Source organism: Rhinolophus hipposideros, assembly GCF_964194185.1.
Source record: "Rhinolophus hipposideros genome assembly, chromosome: 11".
Lineage (NCBI taxonomy): Eukaryota > Metazoa > Chordata > Mammalia > Chiroptera > Rhinolophidae > Rhinolophus > Rhinolophus hipposideros.
Genome location: NC_138057.1, coordinates 13,413,789 through 13,432,128, shown reverse-complemented (window position 1 = coordinate 13,432,128; position 18,340 = coordinate 13,413,789). Strand labels below are relative to the sequence as shown.

Genomic DNA, 18,340 nt, shown 5'->3' with positions numbered 1-18,340 from the left:
TGAAAGCTCGTGGTTGTATCCCTCACCTTCCCCTTCCACTAGCATGTGGCAATGGGCAACCCGGGATTTTGCCCTCAAGATGCTTACAATCTAACCAGAATGACAAATACACAAATAACAATAATATAAACAAGACTATGGGAGGCAGCGTATAAAAAGCCAACACATTGCTGTGGAGCGTAGATATGGGCAAGGTTAAGTTTGGATGAAGTTGATTATGGGGAGCTCCAGGGGAGACTGTAGCATTTGAGCTGGAGTGAAAGATGGTGGACATTGGTGGAGTTTGAAAGATTGTTTCAGATAGAACACAGGAGTAAAGATACAGGAAGGTAGACAAGTGCGAGATGTGTCCTGGGAATCAAGATTAATATAGCTGGTATGAGGACTAGGCATGCAGTTAGATGGCTGGGATCCCAAATGCTAGGCTAGAGATCAAAGGAAATTTAATTATTTTTGTTAACAGTTATTAATGGAGGAAAATTACCTGAGGAGGTTGTCAAAGTAATGTCTGAAGCTGTAACTCAAAAGGCAACAAGTAGTAGAGAAACATGAACTTCTTGCCAGATAAACTGTTTTCCAAGACTGCTGTTTGCCACATTGTACACGGACAATCATGGACCTGTAATTCTGGGTCCAGGGCTCAGTCTCAAATATCTTAGGCTCAAAAGGTCTAAAAGAGAACAAAAGTGGATAATGAGACAACTGGGCCATTTCCGACCTTTGGACAAGTATGATTTTGACCATCTTCATTTCACAGATGAAGTAACTAAAGCTGGAAGGATTAAGTGACTCTCTCAAGATTACACAACTACTGAGATTGGGACACTGATTCTGGATCTCATGACCATCAGTGCTCTGTGTGCCCTGACACACAAGTGGAAAAGGCCACCAGGGTGCATTTGTCCAAAGGGAAGTTGTCAGCTTTTAGGCTGCTTCAGATAATCCTTTCCAGGTTCCTATGGAATAAGTCAGAGGACTTTCGATGGGAGCACTCATGAATCTCCCTTCCGAGCTCTTCTACTGAAAAGAGAGGAGCCAGAATCGCCTGGAAGGCGCATGACAGGGAGACAATGTGCATGGTGATGAAGAGAACGGGCTTCAGAGTCTCTTTGGGTCTCAGCTACCTCATCTTATGAAACAGGGATAATAATATAGGCAGTTGTATGGATTCAATGAAGGTATGTATGTAGGGCACTTAGCACAGTGCCTGTCACGTGGTTAGTGCTCAGGAAACACCACCTCTTTTCTCTTTGCTGCTCATCGTTCTCACACCACCCTCATATCGCCACATCCCCATGTACATAAGAAACCCCAGCACCCAGCACGTGTTAATTTGCACACTGAATCCAGAAGCCTCAATGTCCCTTAGGATGTCATTTCCTGGAATTGGGAACAAGGAGAGTAGATCTCTGGGTAGTTTGATATAGAATGAATAACATTCACATTCTTTGCCCAAGTCAGTGCAAATTACTTTTCATCAATTTCAATCCATGCTTTATACATTTCCTGTATGAGGAAAGTCATGTTGGTCTTCTGGCATAGAAGAAAAATCCCAGAAATTGTCTATTGCTAAACCTCCTCATTACAGCTTCCTCTGAGAGGGTATCAAAGAGCAAAGGGATATCAAAAGGGTGTCACCATGGCAACATCATAACAGATCACAAATACAGTAAAGGTGGAAAAGAATGTTTGCATAGTCATTGACTGAGTCTGCCAATGTCATAGTGCACTAATTGTGATTGTTATAGGCAATTTACTAGCAAACAGCAGATATTATCAGAGCCCCGCCTTTCATCCCAAGCAATGAGAGTTCACAAATCTAAGTGTCTAACTAACCAATATTCAACAGTAAGGCATATTGTGCCCTTACTTTGATTTTGTTTTCAAAACCCTAACTAGTCAGAAGGCTGGAGAGATTGCCACAGTGCTTTATGGGACATCTCTGGATCCTGGAAAGGAATGTACATGGCTCTCTCTAAGCACTGAAACAATGGCAATTCAAACAAACAAAGAAAAACAAATCAAACAAATATATATATATATATATATATATATATATATATATATACATATACATATACAGATATATAAAATAGATAACTATAAAAGATACATATATATCTTTATATATGTATTTTACAAATATATAACATATATACATACATATATGTATACATATATGTATATATTATATATAACTTTTTAAGCTATTTCAAACCATGACAAAAATCCATGTTATGTTAAAGCATGTTTTCTGCTAGCATAATTATTAACATATTTTATAATGACACTTGATGCCTATAATCATTTTCTCTGAAATCCACATCACATCAACCCCATCTTGAGGAAGTGGAACTGAGGTATATGAGTCTCAGGGCTGGGAAGCTCCCATGACACTGTTCCAAGTTGTATCAGTGCAGCTGAACAAGATGGTGCCATCTGGAATCATAATGGACATTTATGTACTTCAACTCTGTAGAAATAGAGTGAATGTTCTTTCCCAAGTTATTTTTCAGTCAATTTTATTGAAACGTGATTGTGATCTTACCTCATGCTCTTAGGATCTGTTTGTATTTTTCATAGAGACCCAAAGTCCCTTCAAATCTTGCTACTAGATGGTGGGGTTTTGTTTGTGTTTTATTAGTTTGATTAATGAGTGACTCTTCTCAGATGAACCTGATGTGTTTACTCTGGCCTTACACAAGCCAGGCATAGTACACTTGTGGTCCGCCTCAGTACTTTGAATAATGGAGAGGAATTGTCTCACCGTAAAACAGGTCAGCTTCGATATGATTCCAGGAGAGTTACTTGCCAGGAGAATGACAGTCTAAGGTAGTCTCATCTAAAGACATCATAGCCTGGGATGGCCGGTTAGCTCAGTTGGGAGAAAATCAGACCACTGTGTGCATACTGGGTTTGGAAAGTTGTGCTCTCAAAGTAATTACATACAGGAGGTGTAGGAAGATAGATAAGAGAGAGGGACGGTGTGTCATGGCAGCTTCCAACTGGATCCCAGCCCCCTCCTTCTTCCAAATAGGAAAATAATGAGTGATCAATCCCACCACCAAGGCCAATAAGTCAGGCGAATAAGTCAGTCGTTAACTTCCACCTGCCCTGTATGCAAACCAAGGAAAGTCTTGCGCCTTCTCAGCAATCCTTAGATGTCTGTGGAAAGAAAGGAAAGAAATAAACTTCTACTGTCACACTGACCTTCACAAACACGGAGCCACTCCAAACCACCCCCTGCCTTCCTGGCATAAAAAAATAAACAACAGTTTCCTTTTCCCATCATAATTAAGGCAAGACACAAAAGTGAGAGTATCACTCATCCCGACCTACTTTAGCCTCCAGCTGTTTTACCTACTCAGGACCCTGTTTCCTCAAGATTCCAATTAGATTTGATACACTGCTCAATATTAATTTCCTCTTAAGAAGCTGCTTCACCATTTGGAAAGCCCCTTAAGGGGAATAATTATTGAATTTCTAAATGGCCTCTGGCCAGTCTCAAAGGTGATAGTGTTTCATGTCCAGTAATATGAAAGAGACTTGCCTTAGGTACTGAACAGCCTTGATGATGCTTTTCTGAGGAAAAATATCTCCCTGAAGTCTTTTAGAAAAGTTACAGTTAAAAATTTCTCCAAGTCTTACTACCTAATGCTCAACAGTTTCTGTAGAGATGAATGTGTAATTTCCTTTCTTCCTTCCTTCCTTCCTTCCTTCCTTCCTTCCTTCCTTCCTTCCTTCCTTCCTTCCTTCCTTCCTTCCTTTTTTCCTTCCTTCCTTCCTTCCTTCCTTCCTTCCTTCCTTCCTTCCTTCCTTCCTTCATTTATTCTCTCCTTCCTCCCTCCCTATATCCCTCCCTTTTCCTTTCCTCCTTTCTTTCCCTTCCTTCGTTACTTTGTGCCAAAGGGGATTTATGACAGCTACTTGTCAAGATTTCTACCTGATGTTCCAGGAGAACAATTCTCCTTCTTTATAAACTTGAATTATACTTTCCTTGTCTTTCTGCTTCCCTGTGTTTTTTTTCTGTTTATCTCAGCAGATGCTAAACCAGGTTTTCATTTGAAGGTGCCCCTCATTGCTGCTCAAATTGCGGGCAGTGAGCCCCAGAAGCAAAAGGAGAGCTCAGGGGAAGAGCTGGAAGGTCGCTTAAGGTCATTTGCCTCCGTGTTTGGTACAGCTCTAGAATGTTTACAGGAGATGGCGGCCAGAGAACTCACAGTTACTGAATGCCCATTACGTGCTAGGAGCTGTGCTGGGCATTCGCTCATCAAATCCTTACAATGATGACGGATAGGAGGTATAATTACTTCTTTGAGAGATTGGAAAACTGGCCCAGGGCTCAAACAGGCTTTCTTTGGTGCTCTTCAGTTCCAACTTTGTATCACCTTGCATCCATCAGTCCCGTAAGAACTGAGATTAGAGTTTAGGGGTACAGTTTGGCGTGGTAGACATACTTGGTGTCCCTGTCACATCACTGGGCACATCTCTGATTCCAATGCATTTATGGTGGCTGGTTTCCCAGATCTCTAGCAAGCATACACCAGGCATCATTTCACTGTCAGCCTCAAGACTCTTTCCCACAGCTGCAAGAGCCTGCTTGACCTAAGAGTGAACACAGTATCTGTACTAGATGAAGGGCTAGTTGAAGCCCCTAGGAACAACCAGTGGGAACGAGAGCCAATGGCTAAAAGCTCTATTCTCGGGTCCTTCAGGTGGACACTTACAGGACGCATTCTTGACATGTGTCACAGAGCCAAGCCTGAGGTGACTGGTTGTCAGTTCATCCTTATGGTAGCTTTTCCTCCTCATTGTTCTAGTCAGGCTGCTGTCTCACTCTTGCTTCCTGGAATCACCTCCCAAATAAACGAACCGCGTTCAAATCCTTGTCTCAGGCTATCATTTTGGGGGGAATCCAAACCAAGATCCCTGAGTTCCCGGTAGGCAAGAAATAAAGACCATTTTGTGTGCTGACTAGTAGAGGAGAGGCCTGTGTTGTGAGGCCTGTAGGAAAATAAGCTGACTAAATCAGACAGAGATCTTGAAACAGACAAAACAATTCCAAGCCAGGAACTCGTCTATTAAGAAATTTCCCCTTAGGTTGGAACTCTCTTTGAGGAAATGTACGCAAAGTATTCAGTAAACGTGCCTGAAAGGAAATGTATCAAAACATTAACTATATTTTCGTCTGAGTAAATCTTCAGTGGAAGTTCCCTTGATCTTCCTCTCTTCTCTTTATCTATCCGTCTTGACTGCCCACTGGGGAATCTCAATTTCTATCCCTGGAGATAATACCTTTTTTCCCTGCTCCTCAAACTAGGTAGAAGATACTTAGACATCATTCTCCACTTGGAAGGCAGCACAGCATGTTGGTTAAGTTGTGGGCAATAGAGATAGGTCAAGTTCAAGTCAGCTGGGTGACTCGGTCTATCAGTGAGGTTTTGCTACAGAAACAATCTCCCAAATTCATTGGTTTAAAACTGAGTTTTAAAACTTAACCCCAAAGCTTAAAACTTAAAACAAAGGTTATGTCTTGCTCATGCAACATGCTCCTCTTAAGTTGCTGGGGGTGGGGAAAGGGGCTCTGCTCCTGTGGCTCCCACGGCAGGACCGCAGCCACCTCCCGAAGGTTAATGATCGCTGTGGTAGAGTGAAAAGGAGGCAAAGCTCAAACTAATTCTCTAACCTGCCTTTCATATATTTTTAAATTAAAGTGTATTGGGGTGACAATAGTCAAGTTACATAAGTTTCAAGCATACAATTCTGTAATACATCATCAATGTATCCCATTGTGTGTTCATCACCCAGAGTCAGTTCTCCTTCCATCACCATATATTTGACCCCCTTTACCCTCTTTTACTTCCCCCCTTCCCTCTTACCCTCTGGTGACTACTAAACTATTGCGTATGTCTATCTGTTTTTATTTCTAAGTTTGTTTGTCTTGTTCCCTTGTTGTTTCCAGTTTTATATTCCACATATCAGCGAAATCATATGGTTCTTGACTTTTTCTGACTTATTTCATTTAGTATAATATCATCATCCATCCATATTGTCTCAAATGACACTATTTCTTCTTTTCTTATGGCAGAATAGTATTCCATTTGTACATGTACTACATCTTCTTTATCCGTTTATGGTGGCCAAGACATGGAAACAACCAAAGTCGTTCTCCTAACCTTCCTTTTGAAAGTGACCTGTCACTTGGTCAAATTTCATTGGCCACAGAAATTCATGTGGTCATGTCTGAGTTCCCGTGAAAGGGAAAAAGTACAATCCAACTTCTAGGCAAGAAAAGAGAGAGAGAAAAAGCAACAGAATGTTTGTGAAAAGTGTCCATCACATGTGGACAACCATTAAGCCTCTGCTTCGGTGTCCTGTTCGTGTACCACAGGATGTTCACTTTATAAGGCTGTTGTGAGGGTCAAACGAGAAATTGCTCATAAAGCCCCTGGCACATACTCGTCGTAGCCATTACTCAAATGCTGCTATTCTAACCAGGATCCTTTGTATACCTGAAATATTAAGATTTAGACCAATATTTCCTAGATCTCTGGCATACATAATAGCAAGTTCTTTAACCCTTTTCCATAAGTTGCCTTTTCTAGTTCTAAAAAACAGCTTCTGTGCTCTTTCTCTAAATTTCTCCAAGTTCTGTCCGTTCTAAAATATGATTCCATTGTCACCCCAATAAACTTTAAAATAAATAAATAAAAAGATAAAAGTAAAATAAAATATGATTCCAGCACAGTGATCCTCACATAGAAAGAACCTGATTACTACTAAGGGATGAGCAAGGACTTTGTTCCGAAGGAGAGCATATACAGAGATAAAATGATCATCTCCGTGTTTCTTAGTTATAGCAAGTATTATTCTAGTACACAGATAAACCCAGTGTAAGTTCATTAGAAGAGCACAGGCCTCATTAGAAAGAACATTATTATTATTATTATTATTATTATTATTAAAAAACTAGGGCTGGGTATGAAGTTATTATAATCGTGTGGGTTCCTTTGGCCAAGTATAAATATGTTATTACAGTTTCAATGGAACCATTATATTGTCAACAGAACACAGGGAGAAACTGTAGGGGCTTCCTGACTTGAGAGTGGACTCTGGCTTTCCCTAGGGAAAGTGGGGGCCTTGGTAAGGTCTGAGCAAGGGCCTGAGGCAGAGGCGGTAGCCCCCCTGCTTCACTTTGCCCCATCCCTCACCATCCTAACTTTTGGTTTGGAAAGCCAGCATTCTGAGTATCTAGTCATGGTACTTTCTCACTGTCCTTGGGTTGGGATGACCCGCCCCCCTATCTTGTTCTCACATATGATGGTCATTGACTCCTAGTTTTGTAAGGTGTTCTTTATTCAGGCAGAATTTGGGCCAGAGACTCTTTCTGTTCAGCCAAATGGCTCAGCTTATGTGGACCTTGGGGCTGTTTACATTTTCAGGACCTGCTATTGCGAAACTCTAAAAAAGTTTATTTTACATAGCTGGCTTTCTTTTGCCAGAATGAATTCATTTGCTTAAGTTATTTTTAAAATGTGTTTTTTTAAGCTTCTTAGAGAATCTCTAGTCTCCTCTTGTTTGTGTGGGTCTAGGCCAGAAAACAATGCCGAGTGTATTGATGGAAGCCAGAGAAAATGTCTAGCCAAAGTGGATCAAAGAAGGTCTCAAGTTGAACAGAAAAGCCCCTACTCCCTAAATGCTGGTTAAAATGCTGTGTAGTACTGGCCCCAGGGGCTGAAACCCTTGAAGCTTCTAGAACCAGGAAAGCCATGCAAATGAGTCTCCAACTGCTCCTACAGGCATGTGTGGAGAGGGCAGCATAGACGGATACGCACCCAGGAGAAACACCCACTGCAGCCAATGGGATTCGCCTGTGAGACTGCTGGAGGTTGAAGAGACATGAACCCGCTACCTCATCCGAGTCAAATGGGCTGATTCTCTAACTACCTTGCAAACATTTTACTTCACAACAATTTTGTAAAAATAACTCTTTAGGACATAGTTTCTTACCTGTGGGGGAATCAGAAATCCCTTTGACAATCTGAAGGTAGCTATGGGCCCACCACTCAGAAATACGTACATACATGCAAACTTTTGCTTAAAAATATCTTTGGGGTAACATCCAAGAACTTGCAGGGGGGCCCATAAATCCCCTTGCTTCAGAATCTGAGATTAATGGTATATAGGCACTATTCCTTCTTTCGGAAGTCACCATTCCTGTTGCATGGCAGGCGCCACGCTGCAAGCTGGACATATGATGGTGGTAAGACAAGGGCCAGCCTTGTGGAGCTCACAGTGTAATGAGAGACAAGTAAACCCCAAATGAGAGGCAAATAAACAAGTGCATAAAGAGTGAACTACTATGTAGGACGATAGCAGAAACCTCTAAGAGCCCTGAATAGAGGGTAATTAATTCAACACCATTTTAATCAACGTATTATGTGCTAGGCAATTAGGGATAAGATATTGCACAAACATGGGCCTTGCCTCATGGAGCTTATATTCTGGAATGCTTTAAATCTGCAGCTGAGGGAAGGGCTTGGATGAACAGGACACCAACCTAAGGTGACTCCCTATTGACAGGTGTCCAAGTTCACCCAGGTGAAGGAAGTGAGTGTTTCAGGCAGTGGGAACAGCATGTGTATAATCCAGTGATGAGCAAGGTGTATAGGGAAACAGGTAGTTAGTTCATTAGGTAGTTAATTCATCAGGGCTCCCCGTGAGGGGTGAGTGGAGACAGAAAAGGGTAGAGAGGTTTGCTGGGATCAGATCTCTAAAGCCCTGTGTCTCCCCATGGATTGTGGGCTTTATACTGTGTCAAAGGTTGTCACTGAGGGTTTTTTACAGCAAAAGAGTGAGGAGATCAAAATAGAAAGATCACTCTGCCTTCCGTGGAGAAAAGGGATAGGGCAGCACAATGAGGATGGTTAGTGGGTGAAATTACCGAGAGCAGGCAGGGAAAAGCTACTCAGTTAGTCAGGATGAGTAATGATGAGGTCCTAGCAGCGGCAGCGGAAATGCAGTGAAGGGGACAGATTTGGGAAACAGGATGAGACCTCTGGACAATACCTCGCAAGTATTCTCGCTCAGAAGGGCCTCCTCCTAAGGCAATGCTCTCTGGTAAGAGCAACAAGGGAGGGATGCGTTTAAACTAATAAAATAATCTTGCTACTGAGGATCATCTAGAATCATGACTGAAGAACTGTTGTGGTTTAATAATCAGATATGGGAACTCTACCCTCATTTGCTTAATGATAACAACAAAATGTTAACGGCCGCAATTAAATTTTATTGTTCGCTGGCTCTGTGAGTTACCCTTCCAAGCATGCTGCATGTATTAACCCACTTATTCTTCACACACCCTCTGACATATGTCTATTCTATTTCTGTTTGATAGATGAGGCTATTGAGACAGCAGAGAGGTTGAATACCTTGTCCAAGGTCACACAGCTGAGAAGTAAAAAACTGGGATTTGCCTTGGAAATCTGACTCCAGGACCCTTAGTCCTATCTCTCTGCTTATAATGACAGAAATATGCTCCTTCTCCACAGAAATCAATAGAAGCATTAAACACGGACTTTGTCAATTTGTTCTGAACAATCATAAAAAAAAAAGTTTTCCATGCCACTCACATCTTCAGAAATGTATTAGGAGAGGTACATGAAGCAAAATCCTGGGTGTGAATGTTTTTGCAGATTCGGGCTCCAAAGAACAGAAAAGCAGAAAAAAACAAACAATGGTGTTTTGAAACAATGAATGCTGTTTTCCTTTAGCCATAAGGGTATTTCAAAACTTGACAAATCCATTCAGCTTTCAAAGCATTCCACATTCCACACCCACGAGCAAGTGCCAGGAAGTTGCCAGTTGGAACCAACTCTGGGCTCAGGAATGGTTTTGTACATACAGGATCGGATTTCTTAAATATCCACACTCCACAGATGGATACTTAACATTGTTCTAATTGGTCTGATGAAAACTGCTTAGCTATTTTATCAAGCTATTAATTTAAAAAGAACATTTCAGCAAGACATGATAGTGAGGCACAAATGCAGAAACAGAAAACGATAGGATATTACTATTTGGAAGATTGAAACTCACTGCCCTAAGGTCTTTGAAATTTTAGAACTGGGTTTTGCAGAAGCTCAATTTTAATGAAGAACTTTCTGGGAGGTTCCTGATTACATAAAGAAAGCAATTCCCTTAATTTGCAGGAACTGATTCTTTTTGGAGAGGATAAAGAAAATAACATTTAATATACTCATTATATTCATTTGATTTTTGCCCTTGTGCCTGTCATCATGCTCGGCAGGGAGACACAAAAATGAAAAAGACACGGATCTTGTTCTATAACCTAGTGGTGGAGACATAGACAAGCAAAGGAACAGCGTTATAGATGCAACAAAGAATGTACGAGGAAGTGAGAAGTGAGGAAGTGAGAAGTGAGGTTAGACACATGAACAGAAACTGTGCTGCAGATTTATTTAATTTTGTAAATGATATAGAGACATGGAACTGAAGTGATCATTTTAATCATTAATTTTAGAAAGACCATGGTGTTATCCATGTGGAGAATGGGTTGTGGGGCGGGAGGAGACATCAAAGGCAGGGTGAGTTCCTCTCCTCATAAAAATCATTCCGAAATACTGATACCCCCTCTTTCTGTTCTCTAATCCATTTCCTCAACCCCAAACACACACAATTTAGACATTATCTAATCTTTTAAAAGTGCTAGTTTTCAACTATTTGAGGTTTCCCGAGATACCTGGTATTGGTTTCTAATTTAGTTCCATCTGATCAGAGTATGCTTTGTATGACTTGAATCCTTTTGTTTATCAAGACGCTTTATGGTTCAGAATATGGTCTATCTTGGAACACGTTCCTTGTGCTCTTGAAAAGAACGTGTAATCTATTGTTGTTGGGTACTGCTGTGTTCTATAAACGTCACTTACATCAAGTTGGTTGATAGTCTTGTTCAAGTCTTCTGTGTCCTGATTTTATGTTTTCTTGTTCTATCAAACACTGACAGAGGGGTATTCAAATCTCTAACTATAATGGTAAATTGGTCTATTCTCCTTACAGTTCTATCAGTTTTTGCTTTGTGTATTTTTGAACATATGATTAGGTGGACACTTAGGTCTATTATGTCCTCCTGCTGAACTGATCCCTTTGTCATTATGAAACTATCTTTATCCCTGGTAACATTCTTTGCTCTGAAATATACTTTGTCTGATATTAATAATACAGCCACTCCAGCTTTCTTTTGATTAGCATTAGTACGGTGTATCTTTTTCCATCCTTTTACTTTTTAATCTGTTTGTCCTTAATTTTTATGATGAGTTCCTTGTTCGCAGCATGTAGTTGGGTGTTGTTTTTTTTAAATCCAATCTGACAATCTGCTCATTAATTAGAATGTGTTGGATATTTATATTTAAATCCCTTTAAAAGATAATTGACTGTTTAGGCAAAAATAATAGCTTATGATACACGTAGAAGTAAAATGTGAGGCCACAACAGCATAAATGTGAGAAGTGAGAAATGTAAGTCTAGTATTACAAGGTTCTTAACTACATATTTATACTTTATGTCAAGTGGTAGTATCTCACTTGCTATAATCCCAAAGCAATCACTAAAATGAAACAAACAGTTACAGTTAATGAGCCAACAAAGGAGATATAAAATGAAATCATAAAGAGTTTTGGTTTCTTCTCTGAAAATCTTAGCAATGCAATAAATCAGTCTTCTATTAAGGAAACCTTTTAACTCCCCTGTTATATCTATAAATTAATTTTCTTCCTGGTGTAAAAATGTCAAATCTTATATGTTTCTCAGTTTAAAGGGTTTAAAAGCCTTCCACTTTCATTTTGGCCACCTATATTGGATACCTGGAAATATAACTTTAGTTTAGGTTATATTAATATTATTATAATAGGAATTTTTAAAAAAGAACTTACCCAATTATCTTGCATTTGAAATATTAATATATAAATTTTAAAAATCAAAATACAATCCAGGCAGTAAAGCACAAAGCCTTTTTAAAACAACAACAACATAAGGTTCCAGTGTGGACACAGAAAAAAATAATTTTCCTTCTACCTTCTAAATTCTTATGGCCAGACTAATAATCAAATTAACATGAGACAAATTAACAGGAAAAAATAACCAAATTTATTTTGTATGTACCTACGGGGATTCCATAAAAATATGTTGAGACCCCAGGACATATAAGGTGGTTAAGGCTTATATGTCATTTTGAGCTAAGAAGAAAGGGTGGTGTGGGAGGGAGAGGTTGTGACTTGGGACCTCAAAGGGCAGGAAAGCAATTCACATGGAGATGGAAAAACAAATGTTTGGTCAATAAATGTTTGCTGGGGCATCTTTAACTAAGGGATACAGACTTTAATCTAAAGGGCTTTACTAGGTTCCTCCTCACTTAGTTCATATTAAAATCATATTAAATAGTTACCTATGATATCGCCTTTCCTGGAGCCTGCTATCTAAATATTTTTAGGCAGTTAGGGGGAAGGTCAAAGGTTCTTTTTGAGTCTTTTGTTTCTTTAAAATAACCAGCTTATAATAATCAATATCCCAAAAGGCCTATTTTGGGGTGGTAAACTCAGGTCACCCTCACCAGAATCACACAGAACCTTTAAATGTATTTTCTTTCAAAAGAAAAAAAAATTAAAATAGTTTAGGTTCCATATGACTGTCAACTGAACAGGAAACCAATCAACCTTTCAGCATCACAGCATTGTGTTTCTGAACGAATAACTGTAAGAGACATGATTTCAAAGATATTTTATTCAAAATTCTCCTTCTAGGAGAAAATATATGTAGCAATGTTTACACATGCTTTAATAACTTATTCCACTGTACAACTTGCATTCTCTGTAACAATACAATAAACCAGCAAAACAAAAATCAGTCAGCACTTAAATAATCTATTATATAAAAAAAACATTGAGTAAGGGGTACAAAATGGTGGAATCTACATTTTTTCATGACTGAGCTACAGAGCATCAGTCATCTGGTTCGGTGGGTGTCTAAGAGTCAAGATGCCTACACCTTTCTAGTAGTGATGTGAAAGGCCGTTAGGACCTTTCACGACAGAACATGTTTTTGGTGCAATCTGGTGTATGGGTAAGGGCACAGGGGCTCTTATCACTTTTATCCCTTTCTCATAAATATTTTTCCCTTTTGTGTTACTTCCACAGTTTTGAATAAAAAAAAAGTTTTATGCTTATATATACTGCTACTATGTCAACAATGTTCTAGCACAGAATTATGTTAATCACTTATTTCATAGCTGGCAAAATGGTCTAAAGACACTAAGGAAACAAAAGAAATAGACCACTTAGTTCTGCTAAAGTAGCACCTAGTAAAACGGCATGTCAGTGAAGTTTCTCCTGCTATTTGTCATATATGATGCAGGCAGAGACACGGCAACAACTTCAAAAATATGCACAGAGATATAAATAGAAGACAAGATACTATTCTCTATTCCTGAAAACAGACATTACTAGTTAGTACATTCTTTATTGCATTTAACAATCTCGAAGTTATTAATACAGTGATTGCCAAGTCAGCGTAAGACTATCCAAGTGGAAAACGATAAAAATGACTGACTATGAAATCTGAACTTCTTCCAAGTAATTATATTTTCCAAGGAAAAAAAAGGCACAAAGGTACACATTTTCATTTGGCTCAAAAATAATGAAAATTAATTTTAAAAGTTGATGACTGCTACTAAAACATAAAATCCAATTTGTTATATTTTCTGCAGTTTAACAGACAAATAAACAGACAACCACCATTCTGATTGTAGTTTATCATAATGAGGACAATACACACTGCTTGACATTTTTAAACAGACTGAATCTGAAGGACTAAGTCTACATACAAAGTAGATCTAATAATTTCAATCCAACATCTGCTTGATCAGTAATTTCTTTCTAAAATTTACCCAAAGGTGCAAGTTAACTTCCTGTCTATGGAACTAAAATGATTTAAATGCTCTAATTTTTAGCCAATTACTACAGTATTACAGTAATTCCATAAACCAAAAAATACCAAAAGATGAAAAGTCAGCTGGTATTACGTATGTGAAAGCCAACTCACATTTCACTTTGATACAAGTAAACCATGAATCCTAAGTTTCAAAACACGGTAGTCGTGATCAAGCATATATCCTATCATTATATCTTTAAAAGATAGCAATACCATTTATCACCATTGTAAACATAAGTCTGTATCCCAAGACAGCACATCTAGGACAAGATGAATCCTTTGTTGACAACATACCTGACATCCCCTTGCAGACTTCTTGTGACAACTGTAGTGTAACTAAGTTTAACTGCCATTGCTGAGTAGGACTCTGGGGTATGACCCAAGGGATTGATGTGTTCCACACCACTGAGCTATTATAGCAGCAATTGGGATTATAACAAAATATACTTAACAAGTTACACATTTAAAAAGTCATTAGGACATCTCGTTCCTGTACACTAGTGTAGAAAGGTCTTCCAAAGATAAAGGAGTGGAGGCCTGGTTTAATTTTCTCAGCTAGAGCCATTATTATGTTAAGATCGCCCTCTGCTGTTAAATCAAGATCTATCTTCAGGTTCCGAAGAGATTTAAAGAGCTTTTTCCCTTTCTGCCTATAAATAATGAAAAAAATGTATGTAATATAGAAAATGACCAAAGGGAACAAAGCAAAAAACAATGCACAAAGGCTTTTCTTCCATATAGTTTTACTTACGTATCATCTTCTATATATTTTATTAGCGTCAAGGCTTTTCTGTGAAGGACGAGTAGAAATTGTGCAAGGAAAGTACTCCTGAGAGATAAACCGGGTTTCAAATGAAAGATCTACAGGAAAATGAAGCATTTTAATAAGTATTTTGCTCTTGTTCTACTAATACAGCATGTTTCTATCACAGCGTTGACAGCACCTGGCAGATAACACACATTCAAACAATTCCCTCAATCATTTCTACTGACGTCCCCCAAACAGGCAGGAGTATAGTGGAAATACTGAGTCTGGAAGCAATCTGATAGATCTAGTTTATTTTCCAAATTTTGCATTCTACCTCAGAATATACGCATATTTATTTTATTAGCAGGTGTAGTGGCAGAAGGATGTTATTTCAGCTTGAAAAGCATGGAATTAGATTAGTACCAATCGTCCTTGAACTTTGAAATATGTAACAGACCACATAGACCTGGATCAAAAATTTCTAGTTAACCTAAGCATCTCATTATTTCAAAGCTACATCTACGACACTGTTTCCTTGCCTTATCCCCAGAAGGATATCAAAACAAAGCTGTTATATATTAAGAAGTCCCATATAATCTATAATTGCATCAAATGTATAAGTAAGCAGATTTTTCCCCAAAGAATGATACAATAAAGATGTTATCATTTAAACAGAAGTATATAAGTTTTAAAGACATTTTTGGCTCAATTGAGGCAAATAAGAAACATTTACATACCCTCTCTCCCACCCTAAGAAAGAAAACAGCCTGAGTTATAGGTTAGTGCTTAGAATTAAACATTTATTATTTGAACTGGGGAACGATGCATCTTTGTCAATATTCAGGCTACTCATCATTAATAACTCAAAAGAAAAATCATTTAGACACTTTAAGAAAGGCCAGAGACACTACAGAAAGATAGACTTAATTCTATGACGTTATGAGGTGTGATCACACAATACAGTGAATGTTTAAATTAAACAATTTATTGCTGTAAAAAACACATTGCCATTAATTACCCTCAAAACACTCCCCCTCGCTTGGAACACACTTATCCCATCATTCTTGCCACTTTCTGAAGCAGCTCTGGAAGTCCTCTTTTGTGAGTATCTTGCATTGCCCTGGCTGCCTCGATGTCCTGAATCATTTTGACTTGGGGAAGAGCCAGAGGTTGCACGGTGCCAGATTTATGGATAAAGTGGATGAGGACACACCGTAATGTTTTTATTTGACAGGAATTGCCATGTACCAGAAGCGATGTGTGACATGGAGGGTTGTCATGGTGGAGGATGATTTACAGCACACTTTATAACACACCTTATCTCCACCGTATGTAGTCACACCTGACTAACTGCGCCAAACAAGCTGAAACTTGTCACACACTGTTACTAAGGTTCGACGCACTACTCCCCGTATTGAAGATCCCTGCCTTTCTGTGGGATGGCGCTCAGCAGCAGTATTCACTGTATTGTTTGATTACAATGGAAAGGCTCCACGTCACACATCACTTCTGGCATATGGCAATTTCTGTCAAATAAAAACATCACGGTGTGTCCTCATCTAACTTATTCACCGGATCTGGCACCAAGTGACTTCTGGCTCTTCCCCAAAGTCAAAATGACCATGAAAGGTAAACATTTTGAATTGATTCAGGACAGCCAGGCAGCCATGACAACACAACTAAAGATACTCAAGGAAGAGGACTTCCAAGAACTTCTTCAGAAAGTGGCAAGAATGGGGGGATAAGTGTGTTCGAAGCAAGGGAGAGTATTTTGAGGGGGATTAATGGCAATATGTCTTTTACTGTGATAATTTTTTAAAAAAATTTAAACATTCATTGTGTTTTTTGAGCACACTTCATATATAGTACAGGCATTATAAGATATATTAAAAAGAAACACCGTATCATATCATTCACTCTCACAATTTCTGGTTTAACATTTACCTGATCTAGGAAGGCTTTTACTAGAGTGTCTCTGTGTAAGACATCTTGAAAAACGTTCCTATGAAGAAAAGAAAAAAGTCCAAATGCTGAAATGGCTATGTAATGCTACTTTCTGTAACCCTACACTCTAGCCAATAAATTAAATTATTATATATGGGATATTATCTATAAACATATTTATTAAATTAGATGTATATATTTGAAGATATAAAACATATACTTATTTTAACTCAGGGATACATTTGTATATTACTGGACTTTGTTAGCCACTATGTAATTGTTTCTCTTAAAGATATAAAGAGTCTCAAGACCGATAACGTAATATATATCAACCTATTCTAGTACCTCCACCATGTAAAAAAATGTTGAGAGCCTTAGGCAATTAATAATATAATTACCATCCCCACCATCTCAAAAATAAAACAGCAATAAAAATAAACACATACCGCTACCACCAAAAACCAAAACAAAAGGTTAACCGTGTGTACTAAGAACTTCTAATCAGCATTTTAAGATGAAAACAGGTAAAAGGACGAATGCTAAGACTCACTCAAGGGGAATGAAGGAACAGCTCTAGACGACTATGCAATGTCCTGACCACTGAGTTGGCACCAAGCCCGTCAGCTGGCAAGTAACAGGGACGAGCTAGTGTTCTAGGCAAGTGTCACCCACCTTGTGTCACCCAGCTCGGCGGGGATGACAGACAGAAGACTTACTGCACATTTGGGAGAATGCTGACCTAACACAGCACAGAGGGTGCTTAAAAAACAATAGGTTGCTCCTTTTCCAGGTCTGAGCTCTCTTTAATCTTCTCTTCTCTTCCCCCACCCCCCTCATTTTCTACTTCCCTGAGGAATTCACTGAGAAGCTATGCTCTACTCAAGTCAGAGGAGGTAATATAATATTTAATAAGGTTAAGTGGTTTTTAACTGAAAAGACTGAAAACGGTAGGGATCATCATATAACTGACAGTCGTGGCAGGAAAGGAGATGGGTGTACAGAGGTAAATAGTAAAGTACCTAAGACTTTGTAGCTTTAGGAGGAAGAAGGGAATATAGAAGGGGAAAAGAAATCAGCATTTCACAATTACGGGCTGTCCAACTGGTGGCCAATGTGGACACTGATGGCACCCCTTCTCTGGCTTGGAGAGAGAATAGGCTATTTAAGTCCAATGTTCTGAATCTGCCTGTCTCACTGAATGAATGTCTTGGTCACAGTGAATTAGATGAAGCAAAGTGTTAAAAGATATTTCCAGTGACTGATTTTTCATATATTGGCAGTTAAAAGTTAAAATTAAAAATATCTTTAAAAATGTAGTATTGTTTAAAATAAGCTAAAATGAAATATGTCTAAATACATAAAATTTAACAATATACAATCTAGTTGTTGAAAATATCTTTCGACAATTCTATGTTCAGAAAATTTACTTAGAGCTGGAAAGAAATTTTAAAATTCTTAACATTACTTTGTTATGATCAGCAAAACAATAGCTGGCTGATCAGTTTGTCAAATCAGTGAAGCAAACATAACAGCCTAAAATGAGTAAGAAATGCTAAAGTATATATCAGCTCTGAAAAAAAAAATTAGGTGGTTTTAAAGTTCACCAAATTCCCCCAAAATGAGCTCTGAAGCAACCAATCAAGA

The 18,340-nt window shown here is 38.6% G+C and overlaps 1 protein-coding gene across 11 annotated transcripts in view; it reads right to left on the bottom strand.

The window, feature by feature from the left end:
• Positions 1–2,213: 2,213 nt before the first annotated feature.
• Positions 2,214–18,340, bottom strand: part of C9orf72 (C9orf72-SMCR8 complex subunit) — a 32,619-nt gene continuing 16,492 nt past the window's right edge. For 7 of the 11 annotated variants that reach the window (XM_081065228.1, XM_081065234.1, XM_081065236.1 and 4 more), the window contains 3 exons: positions 16,697–16,754; positions 14,756–14,865; positions 12,781–14,654 (listed from right to left, as the gene is read on the bottom strand). In XM_081065228.1, the coding sequence (XP_080921354.1) occupies positions 14,468–14,654; positions 14,756–14,865; positions 16,697–16,754 (355 nt within the window). In that variant the 3' untranslated portion in view covers positions 12,781–14,467. Of the gene's footprint in view, positions 3,166–12,780; positions 14,655–14,755; positions 14,866–16,696; positions 16,755–18,340 lie in introns of those variants that run through there. The other 4 variants (XM_081065237.1, XM_081065238.1, XM_081065229.1 and 1 more) reach the window with 4 other exon arrangements.